Consider the following 19094-nt stretch of genomic DNA (forward strand, 5'->3'; position numbering starts at 1 on the left):
ATGCCTATTGTTTTCTCTAATGGCCCTTCCCCACCCAACTTTTTAGAATGAAAGCATCTTGTCTAGTGGGTATTCCGCAGGTGTAAACACATTTGTAATACAGGTTTCAGAGTGGTAGCCGTGTTAGTCTGTATCAGCAAAAACAACAAGGAGTCCTTGTGGCACCTTAGAGACTAACAAATTTATTTGGCATAAGCTTTCGTGGGCTAAAACCCAATTCATCAGATGCACGGAGTGAAAAATACAGTAAGCAGTATAAATATTACAGCACATGAAAAGATGGGAGTTGCCTTACCAAGTGGCGGTCAGTGCTAATGAGGCCAATTCAGTTAAGGTGGAAGATGCCTATTCTCAACAATTGGCAAGAAGGGGTGAATATCAAGAGAGGGAAAAGTACTTTTGTAGTGCTAACGAGGCCAATGCAATCAAGGTGGACGTAGCTCATTCAGCAGAGGGAAAATTACTTTTTTGTAGTGACCCAGCCACTCCCAGTCTTTATTCAGGCCTAATTTGATGGTGTCCAGTTTGCAAATTAATTCCAATTCTACAGTTTCTCGTTGAAGTCTGTTTTTGAAGATTTTTTTGTTGAAGAATTGCCACAGATACATAGTCAATACGTACAGGTACATAGTCAATATTCCTAACTTCAGATACAAAAATGATACATGCATACAAGTAGGATAATCCTATTCAGCAGATCATAACCTTTCCAAAGACACCTCACTGATCTATCTTGCATAAAATACATAACTGTCATAATCCTATCATAACATCACTATGAACAATATGGGGTACAGTGTCACAGATACCACTTAAATCCTGTCAGAGGGCATTTCATTGTTTTACAGTAGAAGTATGATCACTTCTGTATTTTTGTAATTCTTTCTAAGATTGTCTTTCTGAATTTGGCTTTTCAGATTTGCTTTGTCGGGTATGGATATGGAGCAAAGAGATTATGATTCACGAACAGCATTGCACGTAGCAGCTGCAGAAGGTAATGACTCTTGACAAATAAAATATTATCTATTAATTTAGTGGGCTTAATTTAAAAAGTATATTAAATCCTTCTTTTATTTTATAGGTCATGTGGAAGTAATTAAATTTTTGCTGGAAGCCTGCAAAGTGAATCCTTTCCCCAAAGACAGGTGAGTAGTTGCACTGTTGTATGAAGGAGGGGAGCTCCAGTAACTAATTAGATTGGTGAATCCAACTCTAGTGCGGTCAATGGACCGGAGTCCTTGTTTCCTCTGAAATCTCATTGGATGCTGAAACTAGTGACAATTGGGACCATCTGATCTACCCAGCTAACTTGCAGCTGGTGCTAGAGCTCCCTGGAGCTGTTTCTGCTCATTTGATCTAGCAACACTAATTCCTCCCTTAAAGAAGCAGGAATTCCAGACCTCAGTAGGGAAGACTGAGAAAATAAATCACTGGCTAGAGAATTTTCTTTCAAAATAGGCATCAAAGCAAGAAAAAGGAATTTGTAGTTTGATGTGTGTGTGTGTGTGTGTGTGTGTGTGTGTGTGAACATACATGCGGAACACGCACGCGGATGTGGGTGTAAGAGGTGTCTCTGTGTGTTCCTGTCCAAATTAACTAAAACTATTCACAAACTTCAGTGTGAACTTGACCCCATTAAAAAAGGCTGTTTTACTGTTCTGGTGTCCTGAGAGAGGTGCAGTTCACATGGTTTGTTATGTATAATCATTAACTTTGTTTTTAATTTCACCTCCAGTTTTATTATTGTAACTCAGAGTGTGGCATTGGAAACCAGAAAAAAATAGGTCCGTGCAAGGTCCCTCACCAAAAGAAAACAAGGCCCGACATCAGTAATGAAACCACGCTCGCCCACTCTCTCTAGCTCTCTTAATCAAGTACATTTGTGTCGTTGTCTCTGCTTCCTTCAGTGTGCGTGTACCTTTCAATGCTTCCCTCCGCAGAACAGTGATTTTGCTATTTAACAGTAAAGCATAGAATTAGCTTTAATTTGATAGTTTATTTCATGTGATGCTGTACAGACTAATATAAGTCTGCTAATGTCTTGTATTATGTGCACAATGTCCTCCTTACGGCACTTATAGGAGTGTCAGAAAGGCAGAGCGTTTTGAGTCATTTATCATTACCTGTGATTTTTTGAAGCTTTCCTGTTAAGGTGAGATTTTTACTTTTTGATACTGTCCTTTTCAAAAGGAACTCACAGTGCTACAGAGTTCATACACCACAATTAAAATGTAACCAAGTTTGGTGGGAAATCTGCATTGTGTTTACACCTGCTCTAACTACCAGCTTTTCCATTAAAACCCCTCAGGGGAAGAGTTTGTCCTGTACTAAAAGGACGTCAAAGATCAACACTAGGAAAACACTTCAGTACCAATAATCTGAGGCACGTTTCTGGGGTTGATTTACTTGGTGAAAGGAAGGCAAAAAATAAATACTTTACATTGGCTTTGTTGAAATACTATATTTAGATATCTCTTACTCTCCTGTTTAAGAGGGGAAAATATACAATTGTATGCAATAGCCTTTGCATATTGTTGTTACATTTGAGAGGGTTTAGTGTGGATGATGTGAAAATAGCAGCAGTTACGCTTGTATGTGTGTTTAGCTATGTTTTGTTTAGTCTGACGCTATCCATTAAAGTGCAGTTCTGATGTGAAAAATGACTGAAAAAAATCAGTTTTTATCGTCTTTTAGTGATTTCCATATCAAATGTGTTCAGTTTTCACACTTTCAAGTAAAAAGATTTTGTTTCCAGTGACTAACCGTGCACAATCAGCCTGTGGGCTGAAGATCAAGTTGGGTTCTTCCTTTATGTATTACCAATGGTCATGGTGGATTCTACATCACTGACCATTTTTTAAATTAAGATTGGATGTTTTTCTAGAAGAGATCATCTAGGAATTATGTTGGGGAAGTTTTATGGCCTGTGTTGTATAGAAGGTTACAGTGGTCCCTTCTGACCTTGGACTCTGAATCCCTGGTAATAAAAGTTCTTCATGCCAGATTTTGTCCTTGGTGACACCTGTGAATTCACACTGAAGACAGTGGTGTTACACGGATATGTGACTGGTTGAGCTGAACTTTATTAAACAATTATACTGAAGCATAAGAAGGAATGGAATCCCATTCATTCTCCATTAGTTATTTTGATACTGAAGGGGTAAAAAGTTGTGAAAACATCTGTTGTCAAAAAAGGTTGTGACCCACAGTCCAATTCACTGAAGGTACTTACGTACTCCCTGAGCTTAGTAGATACTGTACGGGCAATTGTTGTCTCAAACATCAAAGTATAATGGAATTCATAGTGGTGGATTTACTTGCTTACTGATTTTGGAAATATTGTGCTCCCTGTTTCAGATGGAATAACACTCCTATGGATGAAGCTTTACATTTTGGACACCATGATGTATTTAAAATTCTTCAAGAATTCCAGATCCAGTACACACCTCCAGAGGATTCCAGCAATGGAAAGGAAAATCAAACAGTTCATAAAAATCTAGATGGCTTACTCTAACCATCTTCAGCTAGATCCCAAGAGTCAACTCACTTACCTATGCTTTTGTGGAAAATGAGTATGAAGAGCGTGTGTATTTCTGTCTGACAGTGGTGTATATTTTACAGAATATTTCATTTATTTCAGTGTTACAGGAGTTTTCTTCATGATACGCAGCAGACAAACCTAATCGCTCCAAAAAACAAACAAACACCCCAAACAACCCCCTGCCCCCCCCGAGAGTCTCCCTCTGTAATGTGAGCAATATTACCTTGTGTTGCGTATAATTGATGTAAAAGAAGTATTAGCTGTTTATGGCTTGACTGTGCACTACTTAATTTATTTTTGTGTTCTATGTATATCTTCAAACCGTGGTCAGGAATTTTTCTGCTGAATTTGCATTTTTAAACAAATCTCTTACAGTGTGGTTAAGTGGAACCATGCTGTTGCCATGTGCAAGTGTCACTGTGGTTTTGCTAGATTTCAGGAGTTGAGGATGCTGGTGTAGATTTAGCATGGGTGCGTTGAACAAGGATCTGCACTTACCTTTTTTTCCCCCTAAATAATTTCCCATGCAACCTTGTTTACATCATCACCTTGTCACCTACATCGATCGGTTGCCGATCGCAACGCATTGTTCATATTGTTCTGGTCAGTCCTTCAGCCACCTGTTGGCCAGGTTTGTCAGTAGCACCAGACGCCCGATGAGCATAGCACACCGCAGCCCAGAACCCCTGAGCTCAAGCGATCCACCAGCTTCAGCCTCCCATGTAGCTAGGATTAAGGCGTGCGCCATCTTGACCGGTTGTTTACATAGTATAAATCTCAAAATAATATATTGGTGACATTTGTCAATGGTCTGAGCTAATTGTTCTTAGAGATGATTTTTTCAGGGAATCTGTTTTAAGGTTGGTTTGATGACCAAATGGCATAGAGGAATATCACTTGTTTGATGGTTTTTTTGAGCTGTTTCTTTCAAATGCCCTTTGTCTAGCCTCTCTCTTCCATATTCAGCTGCTGAAGTGCTTTTCCCTTAGTTGGGAAAAGCAGGTGCTTCCACAGAATGCATTTGTTCCTGACAGGCATACGTGCATCATGGGGGGACTTGTAGGCTGCAAAATAATTCATCTCAGTCTTATGTTTTGTCTTTAGCTGCAACTGCACCAAAAACCTTTTCGGGGGATGTAAGTATATGAAAGGCAAAATACTAAACCAAATGTTTGAAATGAGTTAGGCTCACAATAAAAAACACTGATGGCATGAAACAACTTAGAGAAGCATAAAGCTAATCAAAGCATGAGCAAGGTTGTGGATATGCCAAACTGTGGGTCTAACTCTCTTCTTATGCTGGCATAAATCCTCAAATAGTTTTGTTGAAGCTTCTGAAGTTACACTGGTGTAAAACAAGTAAGAAATCAGAAACAGGACCACAAATCAAGCAGTTCATTTGTGTGTGAACTGTCGCATTTGCACTCTTCACATGGTAGTCTGTGCCCTACATACGCCAGTTGTTAGAAATCTAAATCCAAATATTTGTTCTATTTTGGGGACCTTTACACTACATCAGCTTCTTGCCCAATGCAACAATATGTCTGATTCCTGACACTACAGTATGAATGAAGTCACCTTTAAAAAAAAAAAAAAATCTTCTGTAGGAGTATCCATTTCACATTTGTTGGAAGTAGGTGATAGTCAAGACTCAGACAGTGGATGGGAAATGAGACCATTTGTGGGAACTGCACACATCTCAAAGATATGCCAGTAATAATAATTCATCCCTAGATCTCCAGATGCCCACTTTACAGATGGTGAAACTGAAGCATGGAGAAGTCACCCAGCAAGTCAGTGGCAGAGTCAAGGTATGGAACCCTTGTCTCCTGCATCCCTCTCCAGTGCTCTAGCCACCATGCACATCGCCTCCCCTAAGAAAGAGAAATCAAATGGAGGCACTTGATATTCAGCACAAGCAGTGGCCTATCTCATAATAAAGATGCTGTCTTGTAGTAGTTTGAAAGCCTAAACCCCTGAAATCTGATTGGTAAAAATTCTTGCCTGGCATCCATCTCTCTCTCCTCCTCCCCCCCCCCCCCCCCCCCCCCAGATCTGATATTACTGCTCTCAAGCTGGTTTTTTGCCTCAAGTCAGTTATTCACCCGAAGGCCTCATGCTTTTTTAACCCTCTCCTTTCATGCCTTGTGTCACAGCCACCCTCCTCCTTAACCAAAAACTGGATGGGATTCCCTTTGAACCCTTCTTGGCCAGATGGGTCACTGTTGAGAGCACAAGGCCCTGGCTCTGCTGCACTCCTACAGAGGATAAAACCAGGCAAACTAAATCCCATGTCTTCTTCTATAGTATTCTTAGACCTACCAAATTGATCCTATGGGAGTCAAATTTCTCAGGTTGGGCTCTGGGGGTACTGATTAGTCCCAGACTATGAGACCCATTCTGTTTGTTAACTGATCAGATTTCTATGTATAGCTCTCTGGTTTGCTAAGAAAATGTATCCTCTGCTGTCTCAGAAAAAATGTCAGTGATTTATTTTGATGTAATTGAAATAAATCAGGTTTACTTTGCTCAAACACTAACATTTCCAAAAGGCAGGTACATGTATTGAGAAGATAAAGGCATTTTAATTAAATAGTTTAGAGATTATGGCTGTCCCTGCACCTAACGTTTTCCTCCACCCTATTAAGAGCTTTTAGCTAGAATTTAGGCACAAACGCATTTTCGCCAGGATAGTTTTAGCATTTTCTCATTGTACCAGGAGATATTATTTTGCAAAGATTTGTGCCCAGTGGAAGCAGTGCATTTATTTATATATGCAATTTATTTATAAATATATGTAGTTCACTGGTTTGGCTGCTCATCATTGCTGGCACTGACATGTAGATTCTAATTTAAATGGCTTTTGTTGTGTTATCAAATGCTGACATCCTTATGCTCCAAAGAGTTTTCTGTGTTCTGTCATATATGTGTTTCTTATGTATCACAGCAGCTAGAAATGGTTATGCTAACTTAATGCTTTATACACAGAAATATTGTGCTGGTCTTAGTGTTAATTATCCCATCTTTTTGTGAAAAATGTGATGTACTGGGCTGATAACTTTTTAGCTACTGAGCTAGAATGTCAATGAGTGTTTTTATTGATGCTGTAGGATCAGCAATTGTGACAGATTGGTGTGACATTATAGATTCCTTACTGTGGGGAATAGACAGTGATGAATGTATTTGCTTTCAGCAATTTCCCGTAAGTAAATCTAAATTTAAAAATACTTGAGCTGTACTGGTTCTGAAAATGAAAGAGATTTATTTTAATGAATAAAATCCAGGTATTGTTGCTTTTTACAGCACAATTAAACAGGAATACCAAAAAACAGATGTTTGAGGGGTTCTTTTATTGGTTAGCTACATCGTTTACCCACCTCTAATACCATCCCAACTGAAGTAGCCAAAGAGAGTGGACTTTGTGGAGCCCTCCAATTTAGGCTGCTTTGATATCCTCCAGTCTCGAGGCTACTTTTGCATTGGGAAGGCCTTGTGACAAGCTTTAATTGTAGCATCAAATCATCAGGAGGCTCCATCTCGTGGCCAGTGAATACTGTAGTTTTAAATCTAAAAGCTTGATATAGCAAACAGGAGCTCATTGGCTTTCCCTCACCCAATACAGGTGTCCAGTTGGTGATGGAGAAATGATGCTACAACAGAATACCCAACCTGCTGTGGGCATTCTAACAAGAAGATGACCCTAGTGTTCATATCTTTTTGAAGTGCTGGAGGTCTCCAACATCTATTCTTTAGGAATAGAGGCTGTCGCTGGGATGGGGAAGTAAAGGTCTCTGAATCTGTTGAGTTAGGAATTAGTTGGGATGGTCTGGCTATTGAAATAGTTGAGTACCACAGAGGGTGAAATAGGGATATACATGCATCATTTTGCTCCTGAAGGTTCCTCACAAATTCCAGCCTCAGACGGCAACAGAAAATTGTGGAAGCAATTAAGGGATTCTACTGAAAATCAACATCACCCAGCCCTATACTAAATAGGTCTCATATTGCAGCCAGGAGTGGAGACATACATTGTTGCTGATTTCATGGTTTCAACATGTTGTAGATGGCCTTATGGAGTGCTTGACAGCCCTAAAAAAACCTTTTCTTACGTGACCATGCCATGTATGAACCATGAGCCCCAGCTGGGCTATCCACATTCTTAAGGGGTTGCCTCTGTCTGTCTCCCTCCCTCCCCCCACCGCATTATTTTACTCCTTGTTGTGTCAAGTTTATATAAGCTTGTAAGTGACTTGGGGCAAGGACAATGTCACTTGTTCTGTACTGTGAGGAGCAGCAGCATAGCACACTGATGGCACTGTGAAATAATTAGCAACAAATAATGCCTTGACTAGCCAGACTGCCACTTTGCTAGATTACTTGTTTGCCCAGAGCCTAGTAGAACATATGGCTAATTCTCTAGCCATAGAAATAACTGACAACCATATAGAGATGAAACTGCCCCAGTGGGCTTACAATCAAATTGAGGCCTCTGTTATGTCAAAAATTCAATTAAATCTCACCAGTCTCAGAGAAACATGATCTCATTAGTAACCATAAAACAATTGCTAAGTGACGCTTCAATTTTTTAACCTGGAAAAGAATAGTTCTGGTATTGTAAAACTTCTTTTTATAACTATCATCCATGCAAAAATTACATGAAGCTAGCTACTGTACATCTACTGGACTCATGAGAAAATTTGACTTTCAGATGTAACTTGAATTCAGAAGGGAAGGTATTATAAGCACCATCTACAGATTAACACATCACAATTCTTAGGAACACCCACTTCATTTCACTTGATAAATATATATGTGCACATAGCTACTCTAATGAGAACGGTAATAAAATTAACCTGTTGATATATTTTGCATTTGTGGTCATTGATTTTTTTTGTTAGCGATATAAAAATAAGGCAAACTGGCACTATTTTGCCACCTAAGCAAATACTCTCAGATCGATTCAACACTGGCATGGAATCCTAGGACTGCAAGGGTCCTCCTTGCAGGCAACATGCTAGTCTTTACAGGCACAATGTACTAAATGGATTTACCACTTCCTTTTCATGAAGCAGGCTCAAGCAGCTGATTGTTTTTTAACCTATCTGAATGGTGGAAATGTAACTTCCCCATCCCTTATAAACTAACTAGCAAAACGCTAAACTCGCAAGCTGCTGAGAGCCAAAGCACTGCGGCTGTTGGAACACTGAGGCAAGAGAATTAGTGATTTTCAGTTTCATGAGGAGTTATGAGTTCATGGTGAGACTTGCACAGAATTCATTGAATTTCAAGAGGCCACCCTCATTAGGGAACTGTGGCTTAATTAGCCTCCAGTGTATTGAGAACAAATCTGCTCCTCTGCTATTAGCAGACTGCCTCTTTCCTCCAAGTACCAATGCTTCCGTGGGCTGTAAGCACTGACTTAACACAGAGTCGATTGTAATTCATCTTTCTTTATCCTACTGCTATTAATGAAGCTGTGTGTCTATGCAGAGACTATGCCCTCTTTCAAATAAGCAATAGTAAAAATGAGAAGTCTTCTAAAATGTGACTTAGTTAATAGTGCTATGCTACAGGAAAAGTGTCCCCCCAAAGAGATTACAGTCAAAATTAGTGCGGGCAGTACAAACGTGTAAAGCAGCAAGGCCTGCAGCTAGTGCATATCCGCATAGCTCCACTGACTTCAGTGGGGCTGTGCTGCAGTCAAGCCCCTTAGGATATGTCGATGCTGCAATTAAAAACCTGTAGCAGGCCTGGGCTAAGGGACTGCTGAATTGCACTGCAGATACTCAGGTTTCTTACTGTAGCAAAGCCACACCCTTGGAGGCCTAAAACTAGTTTATTTTTCAACTAAGGTAACCGTGCTACTTTCACTAGTGGAGTGACGTGCTAGGAATGCTTCTGTTTGCTGCTACAAAGAGGAAAGCAAGACACAGTTATGCTCTGGATGGGCTTGAGCCTACTCCCATTCAAGTCAATAGAAAACTCCCATTGACATGAATGGTGCAAGATCAAGCCCTCAGTGGACAACATGGACTTCTCCATTCCAACAGTTCCTGGCTAAACTGTGAACTATAAAAATAGCTGCAATCTGACAGGCCAAGAGATGCCATCTATCGGTTTGGCAAGTTTGCATTTCTTGAGGATTTTTTCTTTTTTTTCCCCCTCAATTCTCAACTTACTTTTCAGGCTTAAGCCCCTTGCCAGTAGCAAGGTTAGAATATTTTCTCTTTGTTTGGATGGCAGGTGTGTCACAATGAAGGAGCCCTACTCTTAATTTATTTTAGTTTTGGTTACTTAAAATTAAACTTTTATGTGCTTTGTGGATACATATATTTTCATGGTAGACAATGATTAATAACTCTGACAGTGTCAAAGCACTTCCACCTCCACAAGTAACTACCGGTCAAGGGGTAGTCTATGGTGACTTTGCAGTCAGCTTACAAGGATGGTTGGATGGAGGGCAGTGCTTGTATTAAGGATCCTCTGAGAAAACATCTCTCTGCTGCCTCACACAGATTTTATTGAACTGTACTTCAGGAAGGGACTGGGTGTAATTCTACAGTGTCTAGCTTTCAATTCCTTTATGCCATAACAGAAAGCAGAATATGCAGCGCGTGCTCAAACACTGTTCTCTGGGGTGACATGATACCTTTGGGAATTTTCTCCATGAAAGATTTTGTGAAACATCCTATTCAATTGGTGTTTCTTTTCTCAATGAGCGCTACAGTCACAGTTTTGGATTTCACTCTTACCATAATAACATGCTAGTTTATTTTTACAATGAAGCATATGCCACTGATTTAGCAGAGCAGAAGTAAACACAGGTCAGTGCAGTTTGTGGCTGTATCCTTTGAGAAAGTATCTAAGCTTTCATTTAAAAGAAAATATTCCAGGCCTCCTCATTGCAGAAGAAAGCCAAATGTGAGCAAAGTGCAAACTGAAGCTGTATTGTCTGCCTGTGTATGCAGGCAGCCTGGAACCAATCTCAGAGGTGACTTACTTTAAAACCTAAAGACAACATTGTAAATGTCAACATAACTATTTCATTTAAGATAAATTTAGTAGAAACACGGGCTTCTCCCATAATCCCACGCTGCTGTCCCAGCCAAAAGCCCTCACTGTTCCCCCACGCTGTTGCTAAGATTTCCAGCTTTTCCCCTCCACCTTCTGTGCTGGAGTTTCACAGCGGTGACAGAAAATTCTCTAGCTCATTGAAAATTACAATTAAACGAATGTCATATCACAATCAGTAACATACAGGTTACTCTGGGTATTATGATTTTCACACTGAATTCATTAAGAACCTCAATTCCTTAATTTAACTGAAGGTCCAGTCTGATGCATTGGTGTGCCACACCATCCAAGGGCTTTCTTCAGAATGTAGGGAAAGCTTGCCACAGACTACACACAGCCTTGATGCATACCTCTGCAGGCTCGGAAGCAGAAAAATGCAAGCTACTTAAGGATGGACATGTGCAAACAGTATAGCAGAGAGACCAATAACACTTAAGTCGGATAGGCTGAACACATCTGTAAAGAAAGAGCACATGTTGATTAAAATCTATCCTAAAACAAACCACAGCAAAGAATTATACTAAAATACTCTTTTACACTTACATTTTACCATGCATTGTAGTAGTATTTTTCAGGGGGTTACACAGTAAAGGCACTGAGACTGATGTGCTGCTATCTATTATTAATGGGGGCTTGAACTCTGACAGCAGAATTATTAAGTAATATTCAAAAAGTGTTACCCAGGGTTTTCAGAACCCAGTGCTATTTGCTAAACCAACCAAGACTATGTCATCTTTTCAGATTGCCACAGGCAAATTCAGATCTCTCAATTCAACTTACTGTGAGAACAAGAAAATTGTATTTTGCCAACTTTGTTCCACTGTTAAGCCAGATAATATGACAGTGCTAACTGGCCAAATCTATTCATAGCTAGATGAATCACCTTACTGCTGTTTGTATAGTAACTTTTCCTATTGTGTTTCCTCCACAGTCTTACCTAGCCTTCCTCCAGGACATAGCATATAAAGAGAGCCACTGTCCTGGAGTCCAAAGAGGGGAGAAATAGGTTAAAATGAAGCAAAGTAGCTCCAGCCCGCAAAGGAAATGCATTTGCATTTCCAACTAAAGGTGGTAAGTTGTTCTGGAAAGCCAGTTTGTGTTCAAATCACAGTATTTTTAAAATATGAAATATTCAATGGCAGGATAAAAGCCTTTTAAAAGCAAATTCCATGTCCACCCCCGCTCTCTTCCCCTTCACCTCCCCCACCCTGGCCAAAAAAACCCCCAAAAAAACACCATACCACAGTGTCAATTTCTGCAGGGCTCACCATTCGAGACACCTCATCAAAATCTTCAGGAGACATGGGTAAGAGGTTTTCTGTGGTCTGGAGTCTGGAAGGGTGGCTGACATGGGGAGAAGAGAAGGGACAAACCTTCAGCGTATTAACATTAATTCCAATGAAAAAACAGCACCCTTGAAGTCAATTCATTTCCCATTTCAAACTCTTTTCACTCTATTTGATTTTTAGTAGCATGTGCCCCTCACCATGGCATCTGGCTGCCTCTCATTCAGTTTAAAAGGCAACAAGTAGGTAGATGTCACTGAGATGGGTGACTCATCAAAGTTACATCTTACTCATTCTGCAGTAATGTTACTTACGCAGTCTGAACAAATGTGAGCTGTGGGGAAGATACTGTCTTCAGCAAGAGAACCCATTACAGGGAGCTCCTGGGCCCCATACGCAGTACCTGAAGTCTCGGGATGGGTGCAAACGCCTATGCCCATGGATCCTATTACCGCTACATCTACACAGGGATAAAAAACCCAGGGCTGGTCTAGGTCAGTTGACTCAGGCTGCGAGGCTGAAAAATTGCTGTGTAGATCCTGCAAGGATGCAGGGTCCAGAGCTCAGGTTCCAGCCCAAGCCCAAGAATCTACAAGAATCCAGCAATTTTTAGTCCTGTGAGCCAAAGTCAGCTGACCTGGGCCAGCCACAGCCGTGCCATGGATCTTTTATCCCTGTGTAGCCATACCCTGCAAGATCAACCACTCTGACTTTAGTAGGTCACCAGCAGCAGGATGTCCCACAAGCTAGAGTGTTCTACTTAGAAAGCCCGGCCAGTTCTGAACTGCATCGCTGAGACACGAGGTTTCACACTCTGCAATGCCAGAGTGGTTTTAATAACTGAAATCAGAGGTGGGTGGGTGGGAAGACGCACTGATCTGCTACAGTCAAGCCAGGATAGGTCATGTTTGGCCAAAGAAAATGGAGGTAGCTAATTTTTATGAAAAATCAAGTATGGGAAACAGCTGTAAATTGCCCAAATATGTCTACATTTTGTACTTTAATATAGTAGCCTTTTTTCTGTTCTATTATGTGTATTGTGGTGTCTTCCTACCCAGTGGGCTTAGCAAAGCAGGGGAGAGATCTAATGCCAAACCATATACATCTTTAACACTCCTAAAATACACAACATTTTTAGTAGCTTCAAATACTATCCCATTTTTAGAAATCCAGCTGTTCTGGGCAAACTTACACTTCAGATACAGAGATTAATTCAGTCTTGATGTATCCATTCCCTTTGGGGCCATCTAAATCCATAGGCTCAGAGGCTAAAAATAAAATACACCAATGCTTAGCAAATGTTTACTTTGAGAAAAATCTTTTATATGAATTAAAGGAGCAGTGTCAAAAACTGCATTTCTTCCTGAAAACGTTTTACCGGCTACTGTTACAACAACTAAGGCTGTATTTCCACTTGGTTTCCATTGTGCATTAAAGAAGACTGTGTCAAGTCAGTTCCCCCGGCTTGTGTGACTTTTCCCACATAGCATGACGGAGGGAGGAAAAAAAGGAAAATATGGCCCTGATCCATTCACGCAGCAGCTTCTACCCCCTGAAGTCAATGCAGCGCCACACAAGTGCCAGCGTCCAGTTACGTGGATCTAATTGCTAGTGGGGACATAAGGTTGTAAAACCACAAAATATGGCAGGCAGACTCTGGGGCAGTTGTATGGCCTGAAACTGCCACGTACACATTTTTCAATTTGATCAGATTTCCCACTGACAGCCCCTCTACTACCTCACTTCTTTTTCACCCGTTGAACAGTTCAGATACAACTGCTCACATTTTAGATGGGAAGAATTCAGCAGGTCTGGTTCAACTACCGTCATTTAATTGTATATCATAGCTATTATCTGGTAGTCCAACATTTCAATGACAAACAAATACCTCAAAATACTTCTGCAAATGAAATGCTGGTAGCACTTACTCTCCTTGGGTCTGGAGTAGTATTTCCCAAAGGCATTGTCTTTGGGAATATTTGGGTACAGATAGCTCAGTGGATTTTCAGGAATATTTTCGGCCGCCATCACTTTGTAGTTGCGAATAATATCAGGGAAAGTAACAGCTGAGAGCTCCTTCTTGGTGTAAGGTTCTACCGAATGGAACTGAGGTTCTAGTGAATAAAGAAGGACATGAATCCTAGAGATGGTGCCAAAAGCCTGGTTAAAAGTATACAGAAAAACACAGCTGAGCTTACGTATTCAGAGAGGATCAAGTGAAGGAAGGGACTTACAGAATGAAATCTAATTTGCACTGTCACAATTTAGTTTTTATTTCCAAAGCAAATACTGCTCCATGCAGAGGAAAGTATGACCTAATATATGTGAGAACAGTTCTTTTCACATATTTTATTCAGAGTGACTGGGGTGACTTGTGTTCACCTCTGGAAACGGGCTGTAATCATATATTTAAATTAAAACATGCTGAAATTTACAAGACTGGCCCTTTTCAGCCTCTTCTGATAAAATTCAGATCACATCACCTGCTACCTGATTTGACCCAAACAACCATGGCTGTTTTATTATGGGGGTGAGCAAGGTATGGTCCCCCTGCAAGCTGAAAGTTTGGATTCGGGACAACACTGTCTGTCTCCCCCTCAGCCTCTGACTGGCAAAGGCAGGAGCAGGAAGGCTGCAGAGAAGGAAAGACAATGGGTGAGGCAGCAGCTTTCAGCAGCAGCAGATTCTCCTAGGCTGTTTAGTAGCTGGGCTCCATCAGCAGCTGCAGCCTCCTGCCAGCTAGGGGCGATCTATCTCCTTACAGCATAAGCTGGAAGATGCAGGGAGCCTCTCCTTCGCAGTCAGTGCAGTCCCTGCCCCGCCCAGGCCCCTCCCCAGCCAGCCTGGGTCTGAGCCTAGCAGGAAGAAGCTGGCCAGGCAGGGAGCTGAGCTGACTGCAGAGGAGTTCCAGTTGCCCATCCCCCACAGAGTCTTCTCTCCCCCTCTCTGGAGACAGGTGCAGGGGAGCTGCTGAGAGCAGGTGGAGGGGGAGTTACAGGGTCAAAAGAGGGATCTCTGGCTCGGGGGGGAAGGGCAGCAGCTGCAGCACCTTGGGGATGGAGGAACTTGGGGCAGATGCAGGTGAGAGCTGGGGGCACCTTGGGGTGGGGGTGGGCATGAAGGATATGTACTGGGACATGTTGGGATGGAGGAGACCTGTAGGGGGGAATGATACTGGGGGAACCTTGGGGATTTGTCCTCCACAACTTTATAGGCCAAACTGACTCCCCTGGAAATGCCCCTGTCCCCACGGAAGTAACTGAAGCAGCCTACCAGACTGTTGTTGGAATATTGTACTAGTGGTAGTACTCTGGCTCTTAGTGGGGAGGATTGTTAATTTCATGTTATTGCCAGTCTGTGTAAGGGAGACAGAGGGCTCCAAGGATTTTTAACTTTGGTTTTAAAATGTAGGTAGAAACCCAAGTTATTCTCTGTATTTACTTACCATTTTGGGATCCCTCTACCCAGGTAAAAGTGATGGCTCCTTCTCGGCTACTTTCACTAAATCTCAGTAAAAAGGTCCCTGGCCTTTGGTCCTTTAACAAAGCACGTTCTCTCTCTTTGCTGATAAAACCCATGATACAACTGTAATATTAAAAGAAAAATTGTACAATTTACTTCTAAGTACATCCAAAGCCTATTATTAGGCTACCTCATGTAACTAAAAGCAGAATTTTTCCAACTGGTTTATAACATCCCATGCAGCTATAACACCACCATCAATGCACAAATTAAAATGTGCACTCTCACTCCTGGGTGCAGTAGTCCTTGAGCAGCAGCTATCCAGAGAGTGGCTATTCAGCCTTTTCTCTCTTGCTATGTGTAACATGCTATAAAATGTTGTTGTCTCAACACTTTCTAAAATCAGAAATTGGTTTGTTATCCAAAACCAGTGTCTCAATTCAATGGGTAAAATTACTCAACTTACTCACATGTGTGTTTGCAAGACCAGGGCCTAGACGGCAGTTTTAACTTAAAGAGAGCATTAAGTGGGTATTAACGAAAACTGTCACTGCGTTCCTTTTTGACATCCTGTGTTTGCTTTAGTATCCCATGCTCCTGTAGGAATCGCAGACAATTGTTTGGATTTCTCAGTATTCTTTGGTTTTGTGCTCACTTCCCAGACAGTATGTGTATCTCTGCCAGATCAGATATTGACAGTCAAGGTTATTTCAACCCCAGTATTACATTGTGTGTTAAGCCATGTTCTCTTATGCTTGGAAACACTCTGATAGTAGCTCACTTTAACTTTCTCACCCTCCTTGTACCATGATTACCAGATGCAGGGTACTATGATGTTTTGTCCCTCTGGAAAGGTTTATCTTTTGTCGGACAATGCTTCAGAGTGATCTGGGGTGACTTTTGTGGCCTTGAAGGAAAGGAGCTCTAAGGAGAGCATATAGGGCTGTGTCTAATCTGCTTGTGATGCCTGAATTTACCTGCACAGGGCAGAGTGGGCCAGTGTGGTATCCCAGGGTAACATCTATTATATGGGCATGATGGTGAAGACCTTAAAAGGTGGATGATGTCTGAACATCAAGATGACACGAGAGTCTCAAACAGGGACATGAAGGAAGAAACTGCTCTCAAGACAATGACCTCTATCCATAAGCAATATCTGTGTTTTCATGCTTGGGGATGAGGTAGCTCTGATGCAGTCAGTCACTTAGCAATACTGTCCAGGTTTTCTCCAGTAGATCAGAGTTTGAGGGAGAGGCAAGAGATTTTTTTTTTTTTTGCTTTAAATTAATGTTTAAACTCAATTTTATTTATCTAGGAGTTCAAAAGTCCTCTGAACCATTGTTCTTTCTTTATGCAAACACTCATTTATGTAATTAAACCACCATTACTCTAGGTAAATATGTATCTTGGCAAGCACAGTAAATTAGGAAATACACTATCTACCCAAAAGAGAACAGCAGAAATCTACAAGGTAAATTTTATATATTTAGAGATTTTTAAAAAAAGAACATTTCAGATATTGTGGGTAACAGCTACAAAGGATCCTTTGAGGACTATATATCCCAATCCTTTGTTTGGCAATCTTCAGCTTGATATATGAAAAAGGCAATCTGGGGGCAATTATGATGCCACGTATATGCAACAGGTGTTCATATTGTACAAAAAACAATCAGACTGGTTGGCAGTCTGTCTGATTCAGGGCCTCTTGCGGTTCCAGTGGGTTATTAGCCCCTATTAATTAACTTTCAGCTATTTGGCTTTCCTAAAAAAACCCAATAAATGTTTTAAAGCCTGTGGCTGATGTCACAAACCTGTTTATCTTTGTTCCTAGGGATCATTTTATTGTGTTACCTGCCTGCAAATCCTCTAGGTTTAGTTGAAAAGAAAGGTTTGTTTGTACCTTTTATTTCTGTCTCTGTTCTTCCGCTAACAAACAGAGAACTGCTCACAACAGGGAGGAAATTTGTTTTTTACAATTCTGTATATCTGTAAGATGATCTTGTAGATGGTATTAATGGTATAATTATACAGAGAGAGCCCTGGATACCAGGGGTGAAATCCTGGCGCCACTGAAGTCAGTGGCAAAAATCTCTTATGGGTGTGGGTTTGAGAGAGTTAAGTCTTCTGGCTGGATCTTCAAAAATGCTCAGCAGCCAGTTGCTCCCACTGTTAAGCCAAATCTGGACCCCTCAATGGGTGCTGATCAGTTTGCAAAGATTAGGGCAAAGATTTTCAAAGAGGAGCAGAGATTATATATAGAAAAAGAGGAGTTTATGTGGGGTGGAGGTCAGAAGTGGAGGTGACAAGTTTGTTGGGGGCATCTGAACGGGAAGCTTTGAGGGCAGAAGTCAGTGCAGAGATATCTGTAGTAGCTAAGCAGAAAATTAGGGTGAGAACACAGCACACTTTAGTATAGTAACTTCCCTGTTAACTCAGCCATATCTGTGGGCCCAATTCAGCAAGGCACTTAAGCATTTGCCTATTTTGAAGCACATGAGAACTTCTGTTGTTCACATGCACAAGTACCTTGTTCAATCAAAGGCTATATCCATAACTTTCCTGGTCTATGTTTGTTAGTCCTGGATATGAGTGTTATCTTACCAGCATAAACACCCTAAAACGGTCATTAAAATAGTAAGAAAGTTTGTCATTGGCAATCAATAACTAATTAAAGCAATTTTAATACATAGCCATTTTTACAGTAAGTCACTGAAGGTTCACAGAATCGGAAGCACCTTTCATCATATATGAGCTGTTAACAGGATTGTAAAAAGGTCAAATCTTAACTGACAACTAAAAAGCAGGATTAAAACCCCATTTTGAGCCTATTTCTGGCAGAAGTCATAGTCCCTTTAATAATGGGCTATGTGATATCAGCAACACTGAAACCCAAGGTTTCTAAACATTGAAAAATCAGCTCCTTTGCTAATCGGGAAAAGAGCTTTACTATTAACATTTTAATTCTTTAACATTTGATCAGCAAAGATTAGCTGCTGTAGCTGGACTTCATCATTGGTATCAAAGGATTCAGTCAATCCAGCTGTTGCCAACAGGAGGCTCGCAAATGCACTTTTTTAAACAAGGGTGAACCTTGTACAAGATTCCCCCTACAGCACTTCAGACTTCTAAACAGTTTTCTCAGCCTGCTAAACTCCTGTTCTTGTGAGCTAACTCAGTTCTGCCTTGAGATGTGGTGAAAGCTCACTGTACTGTAGGTTGAGAGCTGGTGATTCATCTCACTTAACCTGAAACTAATCTGAACTTTGACCTTTGGCATTAAAAGGCAGTGCAATGGGTTTATTCCCCAAATTCATAGTCTTTTTACCACTGCTTCAGCTAACATGCAAAGGATCCGTCTGGCTCCTTCCAATGAAGACCTAGAACAAACCTCATTTGCCCTATTAGCACTCATATTTTATTTCTGATCACAACTGTCATTTTAACAGAGCTAAAGGTGTGAGCCATCAGCTATTCATCTTCATTAGCAACATACAAGATTCTTACCCGTCATTCCAGAGACATAAGAGGTGTTTTTTAATGAGTTCAAGGATGCCCTCAATCCACAGCCAGAAGGGAAAATTTTTATCATTTATGTTTTCCTGAAATTACAGTACATGGGGAGGAAGACACAAATAACTGTTACAAAAAGAAATCTGAGTACAATGGACTCAATTTATAACAATGTCCTGAAAAAGCTGCAGTGTCTCTCCTTCCTCTCCTCTTCACCCCCT

General features: G+C 40.9%; 2 protein-coding genes across 7 annotated transcripts in view; one reads left to right on the forward strand and one right to left on the reverse strand.

Moving 5' to 3' along the window:
* GLS (glutaminase) overlaps window positions 1-6872 on the forward strand; it is a 104701-nt gene extending 97829 nt beyond the window's left edge. For all 5 annotated transcript variants that reach the window (XM_073306196.2, XM_073306202.2, XM_073306200.2 and 2 more), the window contains 3 exons: window positions 918-994; window positions 1082-1145; window positions 3358-6872. In XM_073306196.2, the coding sequence (XP_073162297.1) occupies window positions 918-994; window positions 1082-1145; window positions 3358-3514 (298 nt within the window). In that variant the 3' untranslated portion in view covers window positions 3515-6872. The remainder of the gene's footprint in view (window positions 1-917; window positions 995-1081; window positions 1146-3357) is intronic.
* The window catches only part of STAT1 (signal transducer and activator of transcription 1), a 44145-nt gene continuing 31060 nt past the window's right edge, over window positions 6010-19094 (reverse strand). The window contains exons 19-24 of one of the 2 annotated variants that reach the window (XM_073306195.2): window positions 18868-18962; window positions 15347-15486; window positions 13830-14015; window positions 13094-13169; window positions 11884-11959; window positions 6010-11071 (exon numbers count right to left, since the gene is read on the reverse strand). In XM_073306195.2, the coding sequence (XP_073162296.1) occupies window positions 11048-11071; window positions 11884-11959; window positions 13094-13169; window positions 13830-14015; window positions 15347-15486; window positions 18868-18962 (597 nt within the window). In that variant the 3' untranslated portion in view covers window positions 6010-11047. Of the gene's footprint in view, window positions 11072-11856; window positions 11960-13093; window positions 13170-13829; window positions 14016-15346; window positions 15487-18867; window positions 18963-19094 lie in introns of both variants that reach the window. The other variant, XM_073306194.2, reaches the window with a different exon arrangement.

Source organism: Lepidochelys kempii, chromosome 11 (genome assembly GCF_965140285.1).
Source record: "Lepidochelys kempii isolate rLepKem1 chromosome 11, rLepKem1.hap1, whole genome shotgun sequence".
Lineage (NCBI taxonomy): Eukaryota > Metazoa > Chordata > Testudines > Cheloniidae > Lepidochelys > Lepidochelys kempii.